This window comes from Gobio gobio, assembly GCF_949357685.1.
Source record: "Gobio gobio genome assembly, chromosome: 17".
NCBI classification, from domain to species: Eukaryota; Metazoa; Chordata; class Actinopteri; order Cypriniformes; family Gobionidae; genus Gobio; species Gobio gobio.
In genome coordinates this window covers 16,526,370-16,553,392 of record NC_137110.1, presented here as the reverse complement: position 1 = coordinate 16,553,392, position 27,023 = coordinate 16,526,370, and the positions used below count along the sequence as shown (strand labels likewise).

Genomic DNA, 27,023 nt, shown 5'->3' with positions numbered 1-27,023 from the left:
TTTCCACTGTATTGTTACATGTGAATGGGCCCCGAGTGGTCATGCTGAGCGCAGCCTGATTGAACAGAGATGACAATAACTGGGTGACAAAGCCAATAATACAAAATTGCTCAAATTAATTTTTCACTCTTTTCTTTTAGATTTGTTCGCACTGTACTGCCGTTTTCTCAAGAGTTTCAGAGAGACAAGCCTCCCAACGCCCAGCCACAATACCTTTATGGCTCAAAGGTGGGTTTAAAAGAGTTTAAATCGCACCTAGATCAGTTACATCTCCATTGTTCACTTGCACTTACAATATGCCTCTCACAAACCATAACATACAGGGAAATGTTTTTATTAAGCAAGGTAGATAGGTAAGCGCAAGGTACATTTCAAACAGAGACGGATATCCATGAATGCACAAAGAGAGACTATCAACTCACAGAGACACTAAAATCATTGCATTAAAGCTATATATACGTCTGGTATGGCTGGAATCTTAATTTTGTGTCTATTAGAAAATTTGGTACTATTTCTTTAAGCATAAAAAATTATAATTTTCAAACAGGAATAATGATTAAAATAATGAAATTAAAATAATGGTGTGAAATGTTATAATTTAACATAAACCTAGATTAGTAAATTCTGATAATGAATGCATTAACTTGTTTACAAATTGAACCTTGTTATAAAGGTATGCCAAAACAATACTTTGTGCACCTTTAAGTCCATAGAATTACAGTGTAAGCTAGAGGGCCTCCTTCAGTTTCCTTGGTTGATTAGCTAATGATGTATTCATCTGACATTTAAATGCTTATTTAACCCCATCAGCCCATCCAAACTGTCTCCGCCTCATTTCCTCAAAATGCTTTCCACCCCGGCGATTCTCATTGTGTAAGTTATAATAATTAGACTTTTAGGGGTCAGTATATAACAGTGACAATTTGGTAGCCCAGTTATTCTGACTCGAGGCCAAATCTGTGTTTATTACTTGGTGTTCGAAGTTCACGACTTTGCCCGTTTGCCATTTCTCTGCCATGCTCGACTCGAAAAGGGTTCTCGATCACTGTTGCATTCTGAGAGTCCTCCTCGCCGCAACCGGGCATGTATAGACACTTTCTTCCTTCACTTCCCATGCTCCCACCCATGGGGGTCAGAGCCAAGTGTGGATTATTTGGACCTGGCTGGCTGGCTCTTTCTGGGTCCCTCTTTGCTGGACACATGGTGTGGAGACATCCCCAAAGCAGAGCCACGGCGATGATCAGCAAGAGAATGCTGCTGGCCAGCCAGACACCCATCGCCAGCTCCCTGCTGCTCCCCCCGAGCTCAGTGCCCTCATCTAGGGTACTAAAGACCTGGCACTGCTCTCTGGTGGGATTGGCAGACTGGCAGGTGACGCAGAGGATGTATGTGGTCTGAGGACTGAGGTTGCCCAGACTGGTAGACGTCTGGCTCACGGGAACCCTGTCCTCGCGCAGGAAACTCTTGCGCGTGTAACCCATTAGAAGGCTGTTCCAGTTAGGGTGATACATGACGCTGTAGAATGTGTCCACACAGCCCGGAGAAGACGGCCAGCTGACGATGGCAGAGGTGGCTGTGACGTTCTGAATGGTGATAGTCATGTTGAATTTGTCTTTAGGTCGAGTCTCAGTCTCTTATGCACGCACAGTTTGATGATGAAGGCTGGTTTGAGATGACATGCAATGATTTGGAAGAACCTGGAAGAATAGAGGACAAAAAACTAACAAGTTACCAATGGGCTTGATTCTGGCTTAAGGGTTAGTTCATCCAAAAATGAAAATGACCCCATGATTTACTCACCCTCAAGTCATCCTAGGTGTATATGACATTCTTCTTTCGGACAAATAAAATATTAAATATATAGAGTTATATTAAAATGTCCTGGCTCTTCCAAGCTTTATAATGGCAGTGACTTGTTTCTTTTTTTTAAAATCCGTAAAAGTGCATGTATCCATCATATAACTGCTCCACGCGGCTCCGGGGGGTTAACAAAGGCCTTCTGAAGCGAAGTGATGCGTTTGTGTAAGAAAAATATCCATATTTAAATACGAGTTCATCAACACCCCATAGGCTTGCACAGTCATATAGCTCATTCTGGGTCACCATTTCATTTAGTAACATAAGGCAGTTTTGATTAATATGCTGTTTAATGTTGACGATCGCGTTATTTTACATATGCATATGATTACATATGAGTTGCATCTTTTTTGCACGTGTTTTGATCAGGAGATTCAGTACTTTTTCAGAAGATGTGTCATAGCGCCCCCTACCGTATAACAGTTTAAACATGGAAACCCAGAGAATTCTGTGTTTGGCGGAGAAGCGTTTTCTCACAAATAACTGAAAATTCTGTGTTCGGCAGGGAAAGAGTTAAATAATTGGAAAACTTCAATCATTGGTTTCAGGACTGAAATTGGTTTTGAATTGAAGGGCATTAAAGGAATTCATCAGTAACACTGATGGTTGAGAACGGATATATAAAAAAACCTGCAGCTTTGTTGTAAACATACGTTTTGTCCATTTGCAGTAGTCAATACATTTGTATCTTTTTTTTCTGTTCTTTTTGTTCTTTTCTGTCTAATTTGTCTTTAACTGGTGAAAAATGGTCGAGTAGGTAATTTTTCATGGTTATATCCTCTTTTGTCATTTCAATTTTCTTCTCCATTCAAGTACAATTGCCCTGCTCTAGCAGGGTGTTAAGCAAAGCAGATTTATCTAGTGGGGGAAAGCACCAGGTTATTGAGTGCAAGACCAGATTTTTTTATTTATCCGCCCTGATTACTTTGTATCAATTTTTTTTCCCTCCAAAACTAGGTATCAAGGTATCTAAAGCAGGATTATGTGAATGAGTTGGAGAGGAATTTCCAATTGACGTTACATCTATATATCCCCTTGCCAAGAGAGACGTTCTTAAGGGATTCTCTCCAGTCATTTTAACTGAATGGCATCACAGCCCAATAAATATAATTTTGAGGTTAAAATTGCCATGTTATATATAACAAATAATTATTCATTCAATGTTCCCTGTTTTAAGATCTTCCATGCATTATGCATGGTCAAACACTGATACATGATTATTTTATTTACAGTTTTAATTTCTATTTTTCTTAAATGTTGTATCTAATATCCTCTGCTTTAACTCTTCAAGAGCAGAACGAGGTTTCTCTATATTTCTGAATATTCTATCTTTGGCTTAAAATGTGCATTTGTTCGTTCATAATAGTTGCCATTTGTTTTGTTTCTCTTGCCACTCATGGCTTTGGTTTGTTTGAAGCCCATCAACTCAATCAATAAATCACCACATTGGACTTTTGAGTGGTGAATCTTTACGTTACACTCTCACACTGTAATTACTCTGCAGTCAGCACCGTGTGAAAGCTTGAGCACTAATCATTTTGATCTTCCAGACTGTCAATAACACTGACAAGTCCCTCTGAGGAAAACAGAATGTGTCTTCTCTCGCTCTGTGCACCTGTTACTCTTTCCAATCTGCTTCAGATCTGCATAGCTGCTAAATATTTATCTTTAGTAGTATTTTCAGACAGTACTTATCTAAATTGGTCTTTTACAATTCTTTACAGGTAATCCACACCTATTTAAAAACATTTTTTGGGGTAATCTAACAGAGACAGAGGTGTGTCTGGAAAAACTGAAATTGAGAGGTAAAGAAGCAAAAAATCTTACCGTATGAGATGAGAAGAGTCACTTCACAGACAAATTGTGTCGCTGTTGCAGACAGAATCCCCCTGAAGTGTGAGAGTGTGTGACCTGTAGCTTTCTGTTTGGCATGGCTCAAGTCTGCTTCAGAAAGAGCTCCGCATTCATGCCGCTGCACTGAAAAGCTCTTCCATCTGATTAGAAGAGCAGACGGCACATAAAGCAGAGAGAGAGAGAGAGAGAGAGAGAGAGAGAGAGAGAGAGAGAGAGAGAGAGAGAGAGAGAGAGAGAGAGAGAGAGCAGTGGGGAGGAGGGAGACGACACCTCAATGTTTTGCGTAGAGTGCATTTTAAACAGAATTACAGCTGGGAGAGCTTGAACTCTCTTAGTTGTCCTCTGTCTCTTACGCATCTTTTCTCCCTCAATCATTTGAGGAACACATGGCAATTTTCCTCCCCCACTGTGCTCCTCAAACACTCCCTCAGACTGGTGACCTGTCTCCCCTGACTCACTGCCACAACACCTACGGACATGTATTCTCATGCATTTATGATTAATCTTTAAGCGGTCAACAATAAAGAAAACTATAGCTTGTTTCTTCCTAGTTTTGTTACTACTCGAATTGTTTGCCAAAGTTTAAAAACAATTTGTTTTAATTGGGTTTAGTAACGTGACACCAGGCCCGGTTCTAGGCACCTATAGAAGGGTGAGCTGGCAGATATCCTGGGTGGGCTTTTTTTTTTTTGGGATGGATGGGTGGGTGGGTGGATGGATGGATGGATAGATAGATAGATAGATATCCTTATTATTAGGGGCCAAGCACCGAAGGTGCGAAGGCACCTATTGAAACCGTTCCCGTTCTTATTATTAGGGGCCAAGCACCGAAGGTGCGAAGGCACCTATTGAAACCGTTCCCGTTCCTATTATTATTATTATTCATCTTCTTCTTCTTCTTCTTCCGCCACGAAGTCTATGGCAGCCCATAGAACCGTATGGTAAAAAGTTATGAAATTTGGCACACTAATAGAGGACAGTCTGAAATGTCACCATAGCAAATTTTGAGTCTCTAACTCAATCCCTCTAGCGCCACCATCAGTCCAAAATTAGACTCATGTTTATGCTAATAACTTTTGAACCATAAGGGCTAGAAACGAAATTCTTTTTTCCTCTGATTCCTTGGCTCAAGACAATTCGATTGCACCCTATGACGTCATTTTCCGTCATAATAATTTTCCCGCCATTTTTAATTAACCGAAAATTGCACGAAAATTGAACCAGATCATCTTCAGACCATGCTGACAAAAAATCTTGCAAATCAAGTTGATTCGTCAAATCATTTGCGAAAAACGCGCAAACAAATTTTACGTAGCGGTTGCAAAAGCACTCTTAAGGCAATATCTCCGCAACGCTTTATCGTATTCAAACCAAACTTGGTACATGTCATCACAAGCATGACTTGAGGCTACATGCAGTGTTTCGGCGCAGCGCCACCTACTGGTCCGGAGATACAAAAAATGGCTGTTTTTGCTTATACCATTTGAACCGTTTGTCCAAAAATCATAAAAGTAGTCTCGTTAGATTCAGGACGGCATGCCGAGTCGTCTGATATTCAATTTTACCATATCGGCCATTTTGGCTGTCGGCCATTTTGAATTATGTGCTAAAATGCTATATTTTACAAATGCATTAGTGTATTGTTACTAAACTCGGTATGTGACTTCCACTCCATGCCCTGAAGGTACTCAAAATTTTTTGGGGCAGTGCCACCTTGTGGTCAAAAGTTATAACAAACTTGACAAAAATGCTAATAACTTTTGATTTAATTAGTTTAGTATAATGAAACTGGTCATAATACATTCATTGGCTCATGCCGATTCAATTGCATCCTATGACGTCATTTTCGGTCATGATAATTTCCCCACCATATTTAATTTTCCAAAAAACCTACTTTTGCGAACTCGTCCTAGACGGTTTGTCCGATTTGCACGAAAATTGAACCAGATCATCTTCAGACCATGCTGACAAAAAATCTTGCAAATCAAGTTGATTCGTCAAATCATTTGCGATAAACGCGCAAACAAATTTTACGTAGCGGTTGCAAAAACACACTTAAGGCAATATCTCCGCAACGCTTTATCGTATTCAAACCAAACTTGGTACATGTCATCACAAGCATGACTTGAGGCAACATAAAGCGTTTCGGCGCAGCGCCACCTACTGGTCCGGAGATACGAAAAATGGCTATTTTTGCTTATAACTTCTGAACTGTTTGTCCAAAAATCATAAAAGTGGTCTCGTTACATTCAGGACGGCATGCCGAGTCGTCTGATATTCAATTTTACCATATCGGCCATTTTGGCTGTCGGCCATTTTGAATTTTGTCAAAAAATGCTATATTTTACAAATGCATTAGTATATTGTTACTAAACTCGGTATGTGACTTCCATGCTATGCCCTGAAGGTACTCAAAAAGTTTTAGGGCAGTGCCACCTTGTGGTCAAAAGATATAACAAACTTGACAAAAATGCTAATAACTTTTGATTAAATTAGCCTAGTATATTGAAACTGGTCATAATACATTTATTGGCTCATGCCGAGAACATAGATACTAATTTTGCCATATTTGGTCAAACATCCTGTCCTCAATGTTCTTATTTGATCAAAACCTACTTTTTCAAACTCATCCTAGACCGTTTATCCAATTTCCACCAAAATCGAATCGTATCATCTTCAGACTATGTCAACAAAAAGTTAGGGATTTTGCATCAATAGATGAAACCGTTTTTGTAAACCGCAGTGACGAAGTTGAGCCATGATGCCAAAATGACTCTTGAGGCTGTATCTCTGCAATGCTTTGACATATTGGCATCAAACTTTGCATGTGTCATTGTTCCCTTATTCTGACTACACCACATCAATTTCGTAACTGTGCCACCTATTGGTCAAAAGTGATAAACCATTAACTTATATTATCAGTGACTCTATATATGATATTTCAGCCATTTTGCCTAATCTTCTTAAACTGTATAATTGTTAATTGTTGCAGTTGGTCTGACACTCTCAGACTACAATGCATTTTTCAGCCTTTTGCCTAAAATCATCTTAAAACGTGATTAATTGCTCATTGCTCCAGTTGATCTGACACTGCCAGCCATTTTGGCATGTCTTGTCTTCTTCTTTGCGCTTGGCCCCGGTATTGCTGCTTGCAGCTATATTTATTATTCATCTTCTTCTTCTTCTTCTTCTTCTTCTTCTTCCGCCACGAAGTCTATGGCAGCCCATAGAACCGTATGGTAAAAAGTTATGAAATTTGGCACACTAATAGAGGACAGTCTGAAATGTCACCATAGGAAATTTTGAGTCTCTAACTCAATCCCTCTAGCGCCACCATCAGTCCAAAATTAGACTCATGTTTATGCTAATAACTTTTGAACCATAAGGGCTAGAAACGAAATTCTTTTTTCCTCTGATTCCTTGGCTCAAGACAATTCGATTGCACCCTATGACGTCATTTTCCGTCATAATAATTTTCCCGCCATTTTTAATTAACCGAAAAACCTACTTTTGAGAACTCGTCCTAGACGGTTCATCCGATTTGCACGAAAATTGAACCAGATCATCTTCAGACCATGCTGACAAAAAATCTTGCAAATCAAGTTGATTTGTCAAATCATTTGCGATAAACGCGCAAACAAATTTTACGTAGCGGTTGCAAAAGCACTCTTAAGGCAATATCTCCGCAACGCTTTATCGTATTCAAACCAAACTTGGTACATGTCATCACAAGCATGACTTGAGGCAACATGCAGTGTTTCGGCGTAGCGCCACCTACTGGTCCGGAGATACAAAAAATGGCTGTTTTTGCTTATAACTTTTGAACCGTTTGTCCAAAAATCATAAAAGTGGTCTCGTTAGATTCAGGACGGCATGCCGAGTCGTCTGATATTCAATTTTACCATATCAGCCATTTTGGCTGTCGGCCATTTTGAATTATGAGCTAAAATGCTGTATTTTATGAACACATGAACGGATTGTTACTAAACTCGGTATGTGACTTCCATGCCATGCCCTGAAGGTACTCAAAAAGTTTTAGGACAGTGCCACCTTGTGGTCAAAAGATATAACAAACTTGACAAAAATGCTAATAACTTTTGATTAAATTAGCCTAGTATATTGAAACTGGTCATAATAGAGTCATTGGCTCATGCCGATTCAATTGCACCCTATGATGTCATTTTCGGTCATGATAATTTCCCCGCCATTTTTAATTTTCCAAAAAACCTACTTTTGTGAACTCGTCCTAGACGGTTTGTCCGATTTGCACAGAAATTGAACCATATCATCTTCAGACCATGCTGACAAAAAATCTTGCAAATCAAGTTGATTTGTCAAATCGTTTTTGATAAACGCGCACACAAATTTTGCGTAGCGGTTGCAAAAACACTCATAAGCCTATATCTCCACAACGCGTTATCGTATTCAAACCAATCTTGGTATATGTCATCACAAGCATGACCTGAGGCAACATGCAGCGTTTCGGCGCAGCGCCACCTGCTGGTCCGGAGATACAAAAAATGGCTATTTTTGATTATAACTTTTGAACTGTTTGTCCAAAAATCATGTCTTCCGCACCATGCTTTCAAGGTACTCAAAAAGTTTTGTGGCAGTGCCACCTTGTGGTCAGAGGTTATAACAAAATTTACAAACATGCTAATAACTTTTGATTAAATTAGCCTAGTTTAATGAAACTGGTCATAATACATTTATTGGCTCATGCCGAGAACATAGATACTAATTTTGCCATATTTGGTCAAACATCCTGTCCTCAATGTTCTTATTTGATCAAAACCTACTTTTTCAAACTCATCCTAGACCGTTTGTCCAATTTCTACCAAAATCGAATCGTATCATCTTCAGACTGTGTCAACAAAAAGTTAGGGATTTTGCATCAATAGATGAAACCGTTTTTGTAAACCGCAGCGACGAAGTTGAGCCATGATGCCAAAATGACTCTTGAGGATGTATCTCTGCAATGCTTTGACATATTGGCATCAAACTTTGCATGTGTCATTGTTCCCTTATTCTGACCACACCATATCAATTTTGTATCTGTGCCACCTATTGGTCAAAAGTGATAAACTATTAACTTACATTATCAGTGACTCAATATATGATATTTCAGCCATTTTGCCTAATCTTCTTAAACTGTATAATTGTTCATTGTTGCAGTTGGTCTGACACTCTCAGACTACAATGCATTTTCAGCCTTTTGCTTAAAATCATCTTAAAAGGTGATTAATTGCTCATTGCTCCAGTTGATCTGACACTGCCAGCCATTTTGGCATGTCTTGTCTTCTTCTTTGCGCTTGGCCCCGGTATTGCTGCTTGCAGCTATATTTGTTATATTATTAACTATATTTATACCATTTTATAACATACCTCTACATGATTTAATCTTATTTTCACATAAAATGCTAACATTTTGACTATTCTACTGTCCAGTGATAATTTGGAAAGAAAACAGAATGAAATCCTAAACTATGGCAAAAAGGGTGGAAAGGGGCAATTCAATGCTACAAAGAATGTTTTTTAATTTCAATTGAGCTACTTTTCTATCGTTTCTAATGTAAACATCACCCTAGACGAGTTCAACTGTTGCACTCACATCTCGCTTCCATACTTTTGCAGAGGACCGCACACGACATGCTTTCTAAAACGCAGCACTCAACTTAAAATAACTTTTAAAAAACGCGTCTCTAGATCTGCACTGACCTGCGTCTCGTGTTTTTAATCACAAAAACGCACCCTGTGTGAATGGCCCTAAACTGATTAAAAGACAAACAGGGCATTCTTATTCAGTGCTGTTATTGAAGCAGACAGCCTCTTACATTCAGTTTAACAGCAAGCCAAAGAGGGCAAGGTTTCTACTGAACTATGCATATGCTTTTTAAACACTTACTTTATGTTCTAACTCTGTCCATGCAATAAATGCGTGTTCTTATGAGCAAGGTTTTTTAGATAATTTCAACTTGGCATAAATCAAAAATCAAATCAGAGCTGTATATTAATATTTACAAGATACATATTCACGAATACAACTCCTCGTAATTACCTTAATAACACGCAAATATTTCTGCCCGTTTTCACCTCTGCTTTTCTGCTACAGTCTGAGTATGTTATGTGCTGCGCTGTTACTTTCAGTTAATAAAGAAAAATTTGCACATTTCTGGTGTTATTTTTGTGATGGTTTGGGGGCATTTTACAGCCCTTCGACCTTTCAACACAAAACGAGCCCACCTCAGTCAATGCACAAATCGTAAAAATGGATTAACACTATCGGTTCCTAAATTCTGATTGGGTGGGCAAGGCAGACGTTTGGGTGGGCTCAGCCCACCCCTGCCCATGCCTAGAACCGGCCCCGCGTGACACCAATAAACAAAGGAAGCTTAAAAGAAAATCATTATCACATTGTAAAGTATCTTTAGTTTGGTCCTTCTAGTCCTTGCTAGCCATGGTTAATTTTGAATGAAATGAGATGCTATTAGTGTTTGTGAATTGTGTCTGAGTTATGAAACTCTAGAGGGCGCGTGCTGATAGGTTCTTTACATGCAATAATGTCATTACCACATGGCGCAAGATTGGCCTCTGCTGATTCTACAGCCAGTGAGATTGCTTGCTTATCATTCAAATAGTCTCGTTCAGTGTTTTTTGTATGCTAGTCCTGCAGTGCGCCGTCAGATTCACTCCGAAATCCTCCAGATCCACCTGCCTAGATATGCTACGCTACGGGATTTATATTCTATTCATGCAGCAGCAGCATATCTGACATGAACGCAGCAGCATGTATGAGTATCTATTGGCAGTAGCAAGTCCATACTTGCTCTGAAGCAGCAGTAATAATCAACAGCAATAGAACATTGCCATTTCAAAAGATGCCATGATTGAAATATATATACACATACCTTTTTAGTTTGGCAGCATTTGGGTAAAAAACACAGTTGGTGCTGAGCTGTATTGTTGGGTATGACTTACAGTAACCAGATTGTTTTCCCTATAATGAACTAAGGGAGGAGATGTTATTATTTAATTTATTTTGCAAAAGTTACTGGTTTGCTATTACTTTCATTACATATAGACATACAAAGAGTAGTCACTAACAAATCAAACTATGCCTCAACATAAACTATTCAGCTTTCCATTCCATAACATGCTCTCTTTTCTTTATCATCATGATTCAGGCCTTGAATTTGGCATACAGTAGCATATACAGCCTCTACCGGAACTTCCTGGGACCTCCGCATATTAAGGCTATTTGCAGACTTCTGGGATACCAGGGAATCGCTGTGGTGATGGAAGAGCTGTTAAAGGTCGTCAAAAGCCTGGTATGTGCACGAGCATGCAAATTGAAGTGTGTATGGCGATCTGGGGGCTTTGCCAGACCCTAGGCATAATCTATTTTTTAATCAGCGGCTCTCAAATGTGTGAGAGGAAAGGCATGTTGTATTTTGTATGTATGCCCGACCACGTTCCTACTAGAGCCTCTCAAGTGATGCCTTAATTTTCGTGGTTTCAAACTGTGTAACTTGTCAAGTCACCTTTATTTATAAAGCACTTTATACAATACAGATTGCTTAAAAGCAGCTTTACAGTGATAACAGAAAAATTATTAAATGATGTTAATTTCTCTGAAAAGAAAGCTCTTAAAGAAAATTGTTTGGTGCTAGCAACAAGCAAGGTCATGGGTTTAATTCCCAGGAATGCATTCAATGATAGGGTATATACCAAATGTCTGATTTCATGATGCATCATTTTTAAAGAATCTTAATTGAATCAGATCATTGTGTTGGTATTAGCAAACATTTTTGCTGAAATCACCTCGTCGTCTTGTTCTTTCCGGTGCAGCTTCAGGGCACCATCCTGCAGTATGTGAAGACCCTGATGGAAGTGATGCCCAAGATATGCCGTCTGCCTCGCCACGAGTACGGCTCACCAGGTGAAAATCACACTACTTTGAGACTCCTAAACAAGCCTTTTATTTTCTGACCCAAGAGTGGAACTTTGACCCTGTGTAAATATCACCAAGTAGATGATGAGCACTAAATGATTAAGCTTTAGTAAGTCCAACTGTGCTGCTGGGCAGATTGGCAGTCTTGTCGTGTCCTTCACACATTGGTGCTTTTAGCAGAGCTTACGAAGCTGATGATAGGTGTTTTATAAGACTTAATCAGACCCCTCTTGACTTGAAATGGTTTGGTAATTACCTCTCGCTGTCTATCCCTCTCTCTCTTTGTTTATTACATTTTGGGTGACCATACTGAGAGGGTGCACTCCATGTCGAAATCATGACTGTCTGATTATGTGGGTTTCAGACAGCCTGGAGAAAAAAAGATTTAAAGGAAGAATGAAATGAAGTGGGTGGTGTAAAAAGAGAGAAAAAAAGCGGAGGGTAGAAAATGGCAAAGGGTCTGTATATGTAGCTAAAAGCTTCTGCTTGTTGAAGATTGAATATACGAATGGGGATGAAACCACAAAAGGTTGATGCAGAAATCATTGTTGAATACACACACACACACACATACATATAAATTAGTGCAGTCAATTAAAAAAATGCACATATTTTTGTCATAATTTGCAATATACAACAAATTAAATCAGATTGGATAATTTCAGTCATTTCCTTTGATTGCCAAAATTAAGACACAGCACAGCTTACTCCGCTTTTTTTCTTCTAGTTAACAAAACTGTACAACACTGCACTGTCTTCGCTATGAATTTAATATATGCGACACTGGTTGTAGTTATTCAGTCAAGAACATTAGGTGATTTTCTTTTTTTGTTTGATTAACATTAATGACGCGGACAGCAATATTATGCTGCTGTCACTTTAAGAGCAAATGCACAAATCTAATATACTGACACACATTCGATTTCTTTCCCAGTTGTTTGTGCGCTTAAAGGGATAATTCACCCAAAAATGAAAATTAGCCCATGATTTACTCACCCTCAAGTCATCCTAGGTGTATATGACATTCTTCTTTCAGACGAATATAATCAGAGTTAAATAGTTTTTGAAGTCCATAAAAAATGCACCTGTCCATCGAATAACATGCTCCACGCGGCTCCGGGGTGTTAATAAAGGCCTTCTGAAGCGAATCGACGCGTTTGTGTAAGAAAAATATCCATATTTAAAACTTTATCAAGTAAAGTTCTAGTCGATCGCCTTCCGTGGAAAAGTGTTGAAAGTGAAACTCAAGATTGCTTACGTGACGTCAAGACGAGTGTACCTGGTCGCGTTAGTCTTTCGATCGGCAGATGACCTTTCAAGACTTTTCCATAAATTGAACACGGAAGGCGGTCGGCCGAAACTTTACTTTATAAAGTTTTAAATATGGATTGGATATGGACCAATAGGTTCAAACCTAATAGCCTATTATAAACAGATTTCCTCAAATAAAAGTTAGACCATATAAGCCAGCAAGTTATGGTATTGTTGATCGTTACCACGGCAACCACTTGCGTGTCAGAGTTTGAAAGTGCGTCTCCTTATTGACGCCCGTCATGTGTACAGATAATTTTCATACATATCGCAAAAAAATACTGGTGTGTACTGACAACTGCATTATTTAACAGCATTTTCTTCATTACAATGTTAAAGCAAGTGTCAAGTAAGTTTCATTCATAATGTTTCTACTTCATGTAACATGAGAGTTCATAGTGAACTCAGTGAAGCCGTTCTCATCATGTGATTAGGGAAAACATTTCTGAGGGCGTGGTGAGCTCATGCCAGGGGTGTGTGTAGTGAGCCGTTGGAAGAACCATCCTACGTCACGATGACCTACAATGTCCAATAGGAAAATTCAACTGCAGTAGCCACCGTTCAACCTTAAGAGGGCAGCACTCAGGCGGTTTTACACCATATATTATAGAATTAAAACACTTTATACCCAAATGTCAAAACATTTACTCGAATCAGTGAACAGCACTAATAAAGCCCCAGTCTTGCAGATCATTAACTAAAAAAAGTTGGTTTAGGATTTAGTTACCCTTTAAGTTTGATGGTTTAATGCTGCCTGTCACCAATAAAAACAATCTCAGTCAAAATAAAATGTGCTTAATTTAGTGACTTCTGAATTAACTGCTTTAAAAAAAAAAATTGTATATATCACTAAGTTACATCAAGGGTTAAATAAAATAGAAATGGCACATTAAAGTTAAAAGTTATAACTGCATGATGAAACCACTTTTTGTGTGTGTTTACGTATGCTGTACAGGTCTAGTATAAAGAATGTTTTTGCCTAGGTGACCAAAATGTCCGCCCAGTAGAGAAAAGTTTTGCTCTGCGAGAAAAGGAATTAGAGGGAACATTGATCAGAGTTATATTAAAAGTGTCCTGGCTCTTCCAAGCTTTATAATGGCAGTGAATGGCTGTTTTCTGTTTTGAAGTCCATAAAAGTGTATGTATCCATCATAAAAGTGCTCCACACAGCCCCGGAGGGTTAATAAAGGCCTTCTAAAGCGAAGCGTTTGTGTAAGAAAAATACCCTGACAAACTGTAATCCATTACTGACACTAACTGTCATTCGTGCGTTCATGAGAGACTGGCGTTCCAGCGTATGAGGTAGGACGCTCCGGTGAGAATATGCTAATTCTTGCAAGAACCAAGTGTTGTTTTGCTCTGTCCTCTGTGCTTCTGCGTTTGTCACCGGAACTTGCGCTACACCTGCGTCCTACGTCATACACTGGAACCGCCAGTCTCTCGTGAACGCACGTATGACAGATAGCGGAAGTTAGAGATTACAGTTTGTAAAGCTTCGCTTCAAAAGGCCTATATAGCCCCCAGGAGCTGTGTATCAATATCAAGTACCTCCCACAGTGGACTGCATTTTACGACACTTCCCTGCTAGCAATTTTGTGTTTAAAAGACATCTAATAGCCGTGCAAACACAGCCCTGACGTCTAGGCTAAAACAAGACAAAATTTGGGCTGTCAGTGAAAATTTTATAGATGTCTAACCAAAGAAATGAAACCAAACACTGTAATCACTGTAAGCACTGTTGACTCTGCTTACATGATGGAATAAGACTGAGACTAATTTGGACTAATTTGCGTTAAATTATAAAAGATGCTTCAACATTTCCTAAAACAAAATTAAGCTGTCATTACTGTAATGCGTGATTTTGTCTCCCGAATGCAGGAATTCTAGAGTTCTTTCACCACCAGTTGAAAGACATTGTGGAGTATGCTGAGCTGAAGACCGTGTGCTTCCAGAACCTGAGGGAAGTTGGAAATGCGCTGCTCTTCTGCCTTCTGAGTGAACAGAGCTTGGTATGATACAACTCTGCTAACATCGTCTCTGACCACTCACACCATAATTCAGAAAGTTGTCCTCGCCACATCACTAAACACTGCCTTGAAAATGTTACTGACTAATCCTACTTTGCCATTATCTTTTAAGGGAAGAAATGTAAGGGTCAGTTAACACATGCCATCACAACTGATCTTTTTCAGTAGATTGATAATGTGGTTTTGACATGCTTTTCTTACAGTAAAAAGAGAGGTGTGGGTGGAGAGCTTCACTAATTCACATCTTCTTTTGAGATTTGGCTTCTTTTATATTCTCTTCTTTGTGCTGAAATGAGTGACATGAGACACAGCTTCACTAAAGTCTTCAATCATGAATGAATCTCTTCGTTTTTAGGAATTATTCATGAACCCATGACAGGAAAAAGGAATATATACACTGCACAGGTGACTTCCATTTAGTCTGCCACCTGCTCAGTGTTTACGATGTCTGACTTTATCACACTGTTGTCATGGGAACACATCTGCAGTTATGTTGCATGTGGCAGCACTGTCAATTTTCTCTGTGTCAGTTTTCAACCCTTTTAAGAAGCCAGATCAGCTTCACCTTTTTTCTTTTGAACAACCAGCCCCTATAACAATGCTCGGTATAAGGTAATGATCTTACAGAGTACGGTTTATTTCATACTGTAAATGAAAGCAGCGCACATTTGATAAAATGTATATTATTAACAGGTTATAGATCACACTGCCTGCATGAGCATGCCAGGTTATTTTGTATAGTGCTGTTGTTTCACTGTCACTTTAACACTAGAACCGCCACAGGGTAAAATTTACCCATGGCTGTTTTTCAAATGTACAGATTTTAAACAAAATATCCAAGTCTCCCAGTCATTGACTTTGACTAAAATTTTGTTATTTACAATCCCCTGCCAGCAGGTCAAATGTACCTATATAATGCTTTATTTTTACGCTGGCATTTTTGTGCTTATGTTTTAACGTTCTATGTTACTAGGCAATGATAGCGGTAATCACTTTAGTCACACTGGATAAATATTACACCACCCAAATATGTATTTATTTCCTTCAAATTCTCAGTCATTGCAGGCTGGTTTAGCCTATATTCAGTGATTAGTGTAGCCTGCTTAAAATAGCCTTGAACATAAAAAACAACAGGATGAAAACATAGTTGATGACTAAAAATAATAATTTCATGACTCTAGACTGACTTTGTGAAGACAGTGGCATAATACAGTGACATAATAAGTTTTTTAGCCATATCTGAACAGTAGTCATGTGCATGGGTATATTTTACACAGTGGTTTACACAGTGGTATGCAACGACCCCTGGTATCTAGTGTTAAAAAGCACAACCAATGTTATTGGTATGCTGTCACATCGCTTATACACCTTTTGACAAATAAGCATCGCCGTTGCTGCTTATTTTCTGTTCTTTTTAGACTCTGAATGGTAACAATTCACTTTAATCAAATGTGATGAATGATTATCACATCCTTTTGACACTTTTTTTTATATCTAACATGTTCTAGAAATTAAATGTTTGTGTCCCCAAAGACGGACCATTTGGCTGCTTGCAAACTTTGAATTTGGGTTGATATGTAATTTGTTAATGAGTTTATCCCCTTTAGGAGATAAATAAATCCAAAGCACGTGCAATTGGAATTATCGTAAATACGAGTTTCCTTGTTTAAAATTGGACATGAACGCCCTCTCAAGTCATGTTTACCACTGGGAAGCTCTGGGGTAATTTTGATACCCAAGTTCCCGATTTGGATGGGCCCTAAACTTTAAATATGGCACAGAGAGGAGAAAGATTGCAGCTATTTTTTTCCACAAAAGCTACATCGCCTTTTCTTATTGTTAAAGTAATAATTTGAAGCTTATGGTATGTTTTACACACAGTGAAAATAGCCTGTATTTGTAATAGCCGAATTTCCAGACTCGTTAGCAAGCTGACAATCTAGATAGCGGAGTGAATGTTTATATGGTTGTCTATGAATGGGACGCTAAATATCATTTTGGCTTTAATACGATTTTCCCAATAAATAGGCAAGAAGAAACCTGATGTCCTCCATGATTCCTGTTTTTTCTGACAATATAGCACTTGAAGGTGATTTAGCTCGTAATCAGGACTCCAGAAGTGGGAAGTAGGAAATGTCCGATATCACGTGAAGACAGTATAAATAATCATCGACCAAGACTTCAGCCACTTTTTTCTTTTTTATTGGGGTAGTTGAAATCTCCAACTTTAGGTTAAAATTAATTTATGAGTGAGAAAATGTTTATATTTAGGTGCTACATTGTGATATTATAGTCGTAATAGTCCCCCCACCTCTTAAGTCCCAATTTAACACCTAGATATATTTCAATAATGTGAGATCCAAAACTGTGTGTATAATAATTATACAAGACTTCATTGGCTTTTAAGTGCAGTATAACATGTTTTGTCTGTGTGCCCTTTCGATTCTACATTTCATTTTCAAAAATGAATGATGATCATCATTATTCAAGCTTATCTGAAATCTAAAAGCATCCAATCAAAAAAAACAAAAAACTACATTTTAGATCTGTTTAGAAGTTGGTTGGGTTTTCACTGCATAATGGCTGAAACATCACTGCAGCATGGTTGAGAATAGAGTCATTCATCCAGACACTCGAGGCTCTTCTCAGATGTGATAAACTGCTGTTTAATTGTCAACCATTAGTCAAAATTAATTGCTTGAGGAAAATCTCTATGCCTCTATGTGTACCTGCTCTGCCTGATGGCAAGGTCAGTGCAATCCAGTCTGTCGGCTGTAATTCTCTGCATTTTAATTTAAATGTCAACAGCCTCGTCCGTAATTGCTCCTGTCAGTGGTGTATATGACTGCATGGCTCCATCTACTGGAACCGCACTTGGTTACCATAGAAATCTGTGCCAAGGATGTCTAAACGGCTTCATCGGACATGCTTTTTTGTGAGGGTATTCAGCATTTCTTGAGCCCCTAAATAGAAGAATATTTGTCTAAATGCAATATATTATTTATATGAAATATTAATCTCTCTGGCTTGCATCACTCATTTACTAATGGTTACTCCTTCAGCATGCTCATTATGATTGCTGTTGTTTATTTTTTAGAGATGTATATCATAAAAACAATGTATAGAGAATTTAAAAAAAAAACGTGCTCTTGTTGGAAACTCAGAAGCAAAGACCAAGAGACTAGGATATATGTAGTCATCATGTCTACTAAGGCAGTATACATTGTAGTGTATATAGATTTTAGGGTGCAGAGGAGACAAAGCAAATGGGTGACGACCTTAAACAAAGCATGCAAATAAAGTATCCAAGTAAAGATACCTGCCCCAGATTCAAGAGTGTCACCAGTCCTAATCCAATCAGCATAACCATTCAAAAATGGGACAGGGCCATTGCAAAGACAAAAGGTGAGAATCTCAGTAATCTGGCTCATTTGATTTACAATAAAGAGAACAGGAACTGGCAGAAAACTCTTGCTCGAAACTTTGCTTAACATAACGATTCATCTGATGTCACCATCTTTTCCTTAAATGCTAATACAATGTACTTCCCTTAGTTTTGAACAGATTCTTATATTTGTAATCCCACACATTAACATTACAATAGCTAACAGGAAGTGTTAACGAACAGTACTGTTACAGCATGTTTATGGTTAAAAAAAAATCTCCTTCATTTTTAGTTGTATAAATCGTCAATATTATCATTAGTTCATGTATAATGAACAGTAGGCTACTAGAATTTAAGAAAAAAACATTAATCAAGATTAATAAATGTTGTAAAATTGTTAGTTTATGATATCTATTGCATTAAGACCCATGAACATTGAGCCAGTGATTAATGGTTTCAGTGCTTCACCAATATGACCAGAATTCATCCTTGTCATCTTGAGAGCTAAATGAATGCACCAAAACTCTGTGATTATGCACGGATGTGTCAAAGCAGCACTTGTCTCAGACTTCTTATTTGAATTGAACGTTTCTGAAATGAGTTCTCCTTTCGTGCAGTCTCAAGAGGAGGTGTGTGACTTGTTGCATGCAGCGCCCTTCCAGAACATCTTGCCAAGAGTTCACGTTAAAGGTAAGCTCATGTTTATGTATGTTTCTTGAGAATATTCAGTATTTTTAGCATGCTTTAAGTGAGCATTTCCTCAAACGTATCCAATAATCTCTCTACATTCCCACACTTGAGCAGAAGGCGAGCGTCTGGATGCAAAGATGAAGCGTTTGGAGGCCAAATACACAGCACTGCATTTGGTGCCTCTAATTGAGCGTCTGGGAACCCCTCAGGTGGGTGAAACATCACCGCTCCGACAGCCGCTTTAGTCGTGCTCTGCTGCTTTACCGCCTCTAGCATACACATCAACTTATTGTCATTAGCATCTTCAATTACACACTTAACTGCTGCTTTGATCTCATCCCAGAGCCTTCCAGATTCATTTTTTATTGATGAGTTGTGTCAGTGGTAATGGGCGAATTGATTATTTTCAAATAAAAATGGTGATTTCTGGCTAAAGTTTACTTGAGGAAATTAGAAGTACTTTATTCTGCTAACACCGCTATTATCAGTCACTTTTCATTACATGAATTGGTATTTCTATAAGGGCATTGGTAATTTCTTATTCAAAGTGTAAAAAGTGGCATTATTTAAAATATATCTAGCTCTAGTGACAGAAGGCAAGCATATTCGTCTAAAATAATTGTGTATTTTCATCTTCAGGATTATGAAAATGTTTATTCTGATGTCACCATTGTCTTGTGCAATGGGTTTCCAGCACCAAGTCTAAGCCTATTCATTTCCACCCCCAATGTAATACCAAATTTAGCATTTTAAACAACAGTAAAAAAAATTGTTAACCTTTTAGCATATGCCTTGGATTATCGCAAATAATATTGTATCGTGAGTTCAGTATCGTGATATCTATCGAATCATGGCATGAGGGGGTCGTTACACCCCTAGTTACCAAGCTTGGTCTTCATGTCAGATCACGTCAAGTTATAACTTATGTCATAATTATGATTTACCAAAGCATAATTATTTTCCTTATGTGGCAAAAATCTGCTTCCATAGTTATAGTGAATGTTTAGGAAGTTGTTAAAGCAAGTGAAATAAACAAAACATTACTTTAAGTACAAGATGATTACCAATGAATTCTTTGGTGTTTGACCCCAGACCTTTAATGATGTGACTGTGCCACCTACTGGTCAAAATGTATAAACAATCTTAAATATTTGTGGTTTGCAGCTAGGGCTGGGTAAAAAATAACTTATTTCTCGATTATAATCAATTCACACTTTTACAAAACAATATCGATTCTTAAATCCCAAGAATCGATTAGTCATCCTGTTTTCAGTTAATGAATGAAATAAACATTGTAGCACGCCTCCCATCCAATAAATCGCAATAATCTTTGTGGTTCATTACTATTGATATGTAAATTATGTATATTTTTGTACGAAATTCAAAAACATATGCCGTTTTGGCGCGAGATCGCTCTGCTGCAGTTCAGCTCAAGAGAACCGGCAGCGTGGAGCAAACATGAACGGATCTTCTTTTCCGCCTTAATACCAGTAACAGCGTGAAATAAACATGAATGAGCCTCTGAAAGTGTGTTAAAAGATACAGTACAACTTACCGAAATCCGTATCAAGTCACATAGAATAGCTCAATCAGTGTTTCAACCACAGAAAGATGCAAGTAAAACGCCTTGTAAACACGTCACATTTACCTCAGAAAAAACATATCCAGTGTCCATAAACTCGTTAGTCAGCGAGAAAAATGTACTCTATAATTATATGCGCCACATTAAATAGGATATTCATTGTCATTTTTAATGTTCTTCAATATTTAATGCATGTATGTATGAATAAATCTGGCAAGTTTTTATGACAGCCACCATTTAAATCCATAAAAAAAAAACTAATTGGAGTGGAATTATGATTATGTAATTGTAAAGTTAATATTATAACTTTATTATTATTTAAAAAAAACACAATTTAGTGTCATTTAAGTGTTTGTATACAAATCAGTCAATTTTTACCTTCAATTTTAGTAGGCTAATGTAGTATCAACTGACGCAGAAAATGTTCCATGTATTATAATATCCAAAATAATCGATATTGAATTGAGTCGAATCGAAAGTTTGTGAATAGAAATCGAATTGAATTGGGAAATTTGTGTCAATACCCAGCCCTATTTGCAGCTATATTTAACTTTTTTTTTTTTTAAGTAGTAGTAAAGTCTGCAGTGTCTTGATGCGGACTTAACAAGTGAGCCTTGCTGGTCCGATTTTGATCAATACTCTGTACAATCTCTCATCAGCAAATTGCCATTGCCCGTGAGGGTGACCTGCTGACTAAAGAGCGACTGTGCTGCGGTCTCTCCATGTTCGAGGTCATTCTGACTCGCGTCCGTGGTTATCTGGACGACCCGATCTGGCGCGGACCCTTGCCCAGCAACGGCGTGATGCACGTGGACGAGTGCGTGGAGTTTCACAGGTTGTGGAGCGCCATGCAGTTTGTGTACTGCATCCCGGTGGGAGCTCACGAGTTCACCGTTGAGTGAGTGGAAACTGATCACCTGTTTTTCCCCGTCATGTAGAACGGCTGTTTACAATGACATAACGATTTTGAGCTTTTTAAAGCATTTTTAACCTCTTCTAGGCAATGTTTCGGAGATGGTCTGAACTGGGCCGGTTGCATGATTATCACATTACTCGGTCAGCACAGACGCTTCGATATCCTGGACTTCAGCTACCATCTCCTGAAGGTGCAGAAACATGACGGCAAAGATGAGATCATCAAGAGCGTGGTGAGTTTTTCTAAGCGAGTTCAGTGCGTTTTCCATGTAACTTCTTGCAATCAAGACACCAACTAATCCATTCGTTTCCCTCCTACTTTAGCCTCTAAAGAAAATGGGTGAACGAATTCGCAAGTTCCAGATTTTGAACGACGAAATCTTTGCCATTTTGAACAAGTACCTGAAGTCGGGGGATGGAGAGAACATGCCAGTAGAACATGTCCGTTGCTTTCAGCCTCCGATCCATCAGTCACTGGCCAGTAACTGAGATTGCCGTACATTTGCACCAATTAGAAGTGGAAAAGATGGTAGAGGGGAACATATTAGCGACAAGTTTATCCTCAAGTTAGGACCAGTTTCACTGTCACATTCTACTTAAAGAAGCCTTTCTTATGCCAGCTTGTAGTGTTCACAGAGCCAGTAAGTTGCCTTGCGATTAGTTGAGAGATTTGGTATGCGCCAATCAATTGTACCATTATTGGTTTTGCACACATCTCAGGCTTTGGTAAATTAGGCTAATATATGTTTTAAGATGATGTAGACAAACAGTTTTACTTAGTGTATTTCAGGTTGATTTTTTTTGTACACACACTCGTGCCTTATTATAGATACATGACTTATCTTTTATATGTTAATGATAGCACAGCACTACTCATTTTCATGTTTTATACTTGGGGAAATGGCCAAGTGGGTTTTATTGACTGATTATTTAAGCTTTTGCTGTGGTGAGAGAGCCGTGGTATATTTTCTATATGGTGTTGTTGAATGCTTGCATGCAAGATTTTTTTCTTCTATTATCCTGAATAAAACTTTAAGCGTAACCAAGTTTTTACTCTCAATAAACGTGCCTTTTAGTATTTGAATTATGTAATCAGATTTTAATTCAATAAATATGTATCAAAGTTGGTTTCTCTGGATCTTTCTTTACAAAAAAAAGGTCAATGGGCCCTACAACTTACAAAACAGTTTACATAACAAAACCGATGATATCAAGAAGCGGTGGATTAATTTTGTGAACAGCTACCTTGACGGAGAGCTGAGGATCACCACCAACACCTGCATCTGCAGTGACTTTACACCGGATGGTTTTACAAACTTTCATCGGAGACCACTGGGATTCACTGATAATCCACTGCAGAATGGTGCCGAACCGATTATCTCCCGCCCGGGCCTTCATCCTCCCATGCCGTCGTGAGCTGTATGTGAGGGTTGTCTTGTGTGCTCACGGCATATGGAGTGAATTTTGTGCAATAACTAAACAAACAAATCCAGCATTTTGCAAACAAACACAACCTGCTTTGCAAAGGAAAACTCGACTCTCAAACAAACAGAAAGCGATGTGCAAATACAAAGGTCAGTTCGAGCGAAAACGCAGAGGAGTAAAAATATGTATTGTGTTTTGCAAATAATAAATAAGTGAGCGTTACATCATATTTCACAAATAAATACTAACCATCATACAAATTGCATGTAACCTTTGAACAAATACCAAATCTAGTCCATACAGATACCTGTCTATTACAATCTCTCAGCTTAATTTTCTCACAAATGCAGTTGAGCAACTTCCTCTTCCAAAACTGATTTCAGGCATGTAATAATTCACTCATGTCACAACTGAGTTTGATACAAAATACTGATCTTGCAATACAGTACAATACACCCACAATACTTTGAACAAATCCAAAATAGTTCAAATGGTAGGCTATAGTTTTTAATTATTACATTTAACACTTGAGGTAAGGGGAATTTATAGGCTGGGCTTGGTCATACTCCCCCCATGCACATGGAAATGGTGACAGCTATGTCAATAAATATTCTTCATTCTGCTTATAATATATAGCCATACTCTGCTTAAAATGTATTTTATTTTTAATTTCTTAAAAACATTTAATAAAAATGGAAGCTCAAATGTGTGCCCTTCAGGATTTACCATATTTGATGTGACATTAAAATATCTCATTCAAAACTAAATCTGTCTAAACTTTAATCCACAATACATATTGTTGCATTTTCGTATTGCAATATATTGTGACACGATACACCCTTACATTATTTTGCATGTTATCATATGTACAAATTACATAAAAGTAAATTCTTTTTTATATCCTGTTACACTACAGTGGATAAATGGTATGGGGGATGGATTGATGCATTTTAATGCACTGATCGGTCACAATAATATCTTTAAATTATTGCGATTTTTTTAAATATTGAAATAGGGTTGGCATAGTGAAAATCTCAAAAAGATTAATAATAGATACAGTAACACACAAACTGTTCACCGCTCATTTTCATCAGCTGAAAATGTGTTTCAGGGTTTCTCCGACTAGCGTAAACTGACCCAAGTTGCTCGACTGCATTTGTGAGAAAATCTGCCCAAACTGCATTTGCGAGAAAATTAAGCTGAGAGATTGTAACAGACAGGAATGCTTTTGTATAGACTAGATTTAATATTTGTTCAAAGGTTACATGCAATTTGTAGGATGGTTTGTATTTATTTGTGAAATATGATGTACACTCATTTATTATTTGCAAAACACAATATATATATTTTTACTCCTCTGCGTTTTCGCTCAAACTGACCTTTGTATTTGCACATCGCTTTGTTTGCGAGTCGAGTTTTCCTTTGGAAAGTAGATCGGGTTTGTTTGCAAAACGCTGGATTTATTTGTTTAATTATGGCACAAAATTCACTCCATAATGGCAGCTTTCCCACGAGACACCACGCCCCCAGCGTTTGAGAGCAGAGAATGCTGCTTATTTTTTCAAGTTTTTGATAAGCTATTTTATTAACTTGGTGAATTTTTTTATGATTCAAATTTGGCTTGGTGGTTAATAACACATTTGTCTGTGGTGTGATAAACTCAGAACACATATTTAATTTTGACTTTACAGGGACTTTACAGTTTACCTTACTGCTTTACTGATTGCGCCATTGAAATATGCAGGATTTTTTTTGTCTTGTTTGGACCAACCAGGCATTGTTAGGCGGCACTAGTGTGAATAGCACTTGCCAACAGGGCCGTGCAGAGAGTTCGTCAGGGGCAGGGGCTCAAATGTAAAAAAGGGGCAATATGTAAAATATTTATATATATATATATATATATATATATATATATATATATATATATATATATATATATATATATATATAAATACATACATATCCTTACGCTCATCAAGCCTGCATTTATTTAATCAAAAATACAGAAAAAACAGTAGCCTAATATTGTGAAATATTATTACATTGTGTTCTTTTTAACTTTTTATTAATCAAAGAATCTTTAAAAGAGTATCACAGTTTCCATCATTGACATTAAATCCTCATATTAGAATGATTTCTGAATGATCATGTGACACTGAAGACTAGAGTAATGATGCTGAAAATCCCCGGGCATCACAGGAATAAATTATATTTTAAATTATTTTAAAATAGAAAACCATTATTTTAATATATTTCGCAATATTGCTGTTTTTTTATCAAATAAATGCAGGCTTGATGAACATAAGAAATGGTAATATAATAAAGTCCTTTCATGTAACCATTTCGCCATTTACATAATAGGCCTGTAGGTGCCGGTGGCACTTGGGTTTTGTTAACTTTGATAGTTTCATGAAATAGTAAACGGTGTATCAATATAGGCTACATAAACACAAGTGAATTTAACACTACTTACCATTAATGCGACTTTTGCTGCTGTGGTTTTGTGCAGGGATTTGTTTGTTGTCTGTTAAAATCCATTTTGTCAGTGATGCAATTTATAAAATGAGCCAAACCGCAGGAAATTGTTCCACAAACGTTAGTTCGTCTGTCCATGTAATTTTCAACCGATTTATGAATAAGAACTGAAAATTACCGCTTATCGCCCAATGGAATTTGAACTTGCTTTGCCAGATCACGATTGGTTGGTGTATAGCCTATACATGACAAACGGGCATTGGTGAATTGTGTAATACTTTAAAAAATATAGCTAATATATAGCTTTGTAATTAAATCAACACATTAGCTCTGATTATGGATGAAAAAAAAAATTAAAAAAAATTTCCCGTGAGGCCACACACTCTCTGAAAGTACCATATTTGGCTCGAGAGCCGTTTCCGAACAGTGGAAAATCATCAGTCAATCAAAACGCACGCAACCCATAGCAACGCGTTATGACAACGCCTCAACAGAAATTGTCCGACTTTTGAGCCGTTCGTTACTATTGTATGCATTGTCATGTTATAATAATCACATTTATTTAGTTTTATTGACCACAATATTATCATTGATATTTGTCTGAGAGGGGCACTTTTGATTCATTTTGAAAAAGGGCAGGGGCTCGAGCACTCAAAGCACTTATGTGACAATTCTGAAATTCAAGTAAAAAAAAAAAAAATGATTTTACTTAAATTATGACTATATTGTTATGTAATTGTCTCATTCTTATCTAAATATTTTTTTTAAATGTCAAAGCTTTATATGACAGGATTATTTATTATGGATGATTAATATAGGCTAGCTAAATTATAAATTAACAATAACATTAATTAGGCTATAATCTATTAATTAACCCGTCTAAAAAATAGAATTCTGTCTGCCAAGCTCTGATAATATTATATTAATATATTATTCATTAAAACAAACAAACAAGCCTACCTTTGGAAGCACGGATGTGTCGTTCACCGCTTGTTGATTTAAGTCAGTCAGTCTGATACACGGAAATGCTTCTCTGCAAAGTGTGCAGTTCACCTGAGGTTCATCATGAGAGTTACTGGACAGACCCATTGATACCTTTTTCTATTCGGCCTTATATCTGGAGATCGTCTTGTGTTCAAACGGTGGACGCGAGCTCGACATTTTTTTAAAAACCGCGCGAGGCGAGTGTACAGCATGTTCTCGAGACTCCGCCGCTATGGCAACAAAGCCGCTAAAACGCAACCACGCGCAACTGAACTCTACTACTTATTGTGAAATTGATTTCTTTATTTTTGCTATTCGTATTCTCCACACTGCAAAATCCTTATTATGTGTTTATTGAACTATGTGTGGACCTATGTAAAATACGGGACAAATTGCGTCCCGTATTGGTTTGATACGGGACGCGTAATTTTGCTTGTAAACACGGGACGATTCCGTATTTTACGGGACGGGTGGCAAGTGACATGAGGGTGAGTAAAAGATGATTTTCATTTTTCAGCCAACCATCCTTTAAATTAGATTTAGACTGATAAATTGAGAAGGTCTCTT

At 37.7% G+C, this 27,023-nt stretch overlaps 2 protein-coding genes across 4 annotated transcripts in view; one reads left to right on the top strand and one right to left on the bottom strand.

Moving 5' to 3' along the window:
• The window catches only part of cyfip1 (cytoplasmic FMR1 interacting protein 1), a 62,403-nt gene extending 39,704 nt beyond the window's left edge, over positions 1-22,699 (top strand). For all 3 annotated transcript variants that reach the window (XM_079840713.1, XM_079840714.1, XM_079840712.1), the window contains exons 23-31: positions 141-228; positions 10,896-11,039; positions 11,560-11,650; positions 14,852-14,982; positions 19,003-19,075; positions 19,190-19,284; positions 21,317-21,555; positions 21,658-21,805; positions 21,897-22,699. In XM_079840713.1, the coding sequence (XP_079696839.1) occupies positions 141-228; positions 10,896-11,039; positions 11,560-11,650; positions 14,852-14,982; positions 19,003-19,075; positions 19,190-19,284; positions 21,317-21,555; positions 21,658-21,805; positions 21,897-22,061 (1,174 nt within the window). In that variant the 3' untranslated portion in view covers positions 22,062-22,699. The remainder of the gene's footprint in view (positions 1-140; positions 229-10,895; positions 11,040-11,559; positions 11,651-14,851; positions 14,983-19,002; positions 19,076-19,189; positions 19,285-21,316; positions 21,556-21,657; positions 21,806-21,896) is intronic.
• On the bottom strand, positions 936-1,705 carry fndc9 (fibronectin type III domain containing 9; the record flags this gene model as incomplete). The annotated part of the gene is made up of 1 exon (XM_079840662.1): positions 936-1,705. The coding sequence occupies exon 1, from the start codon at positions 1,599-1,601 to the stop codon at positions 936-938; it is 666 nt and encodes a 221-aa protein (XP_079696788.1). The 5' UTR covers positions 1,602-1,705.
• Positions 22,700-27,023: the final 4,324 nt, after the last annotated feature.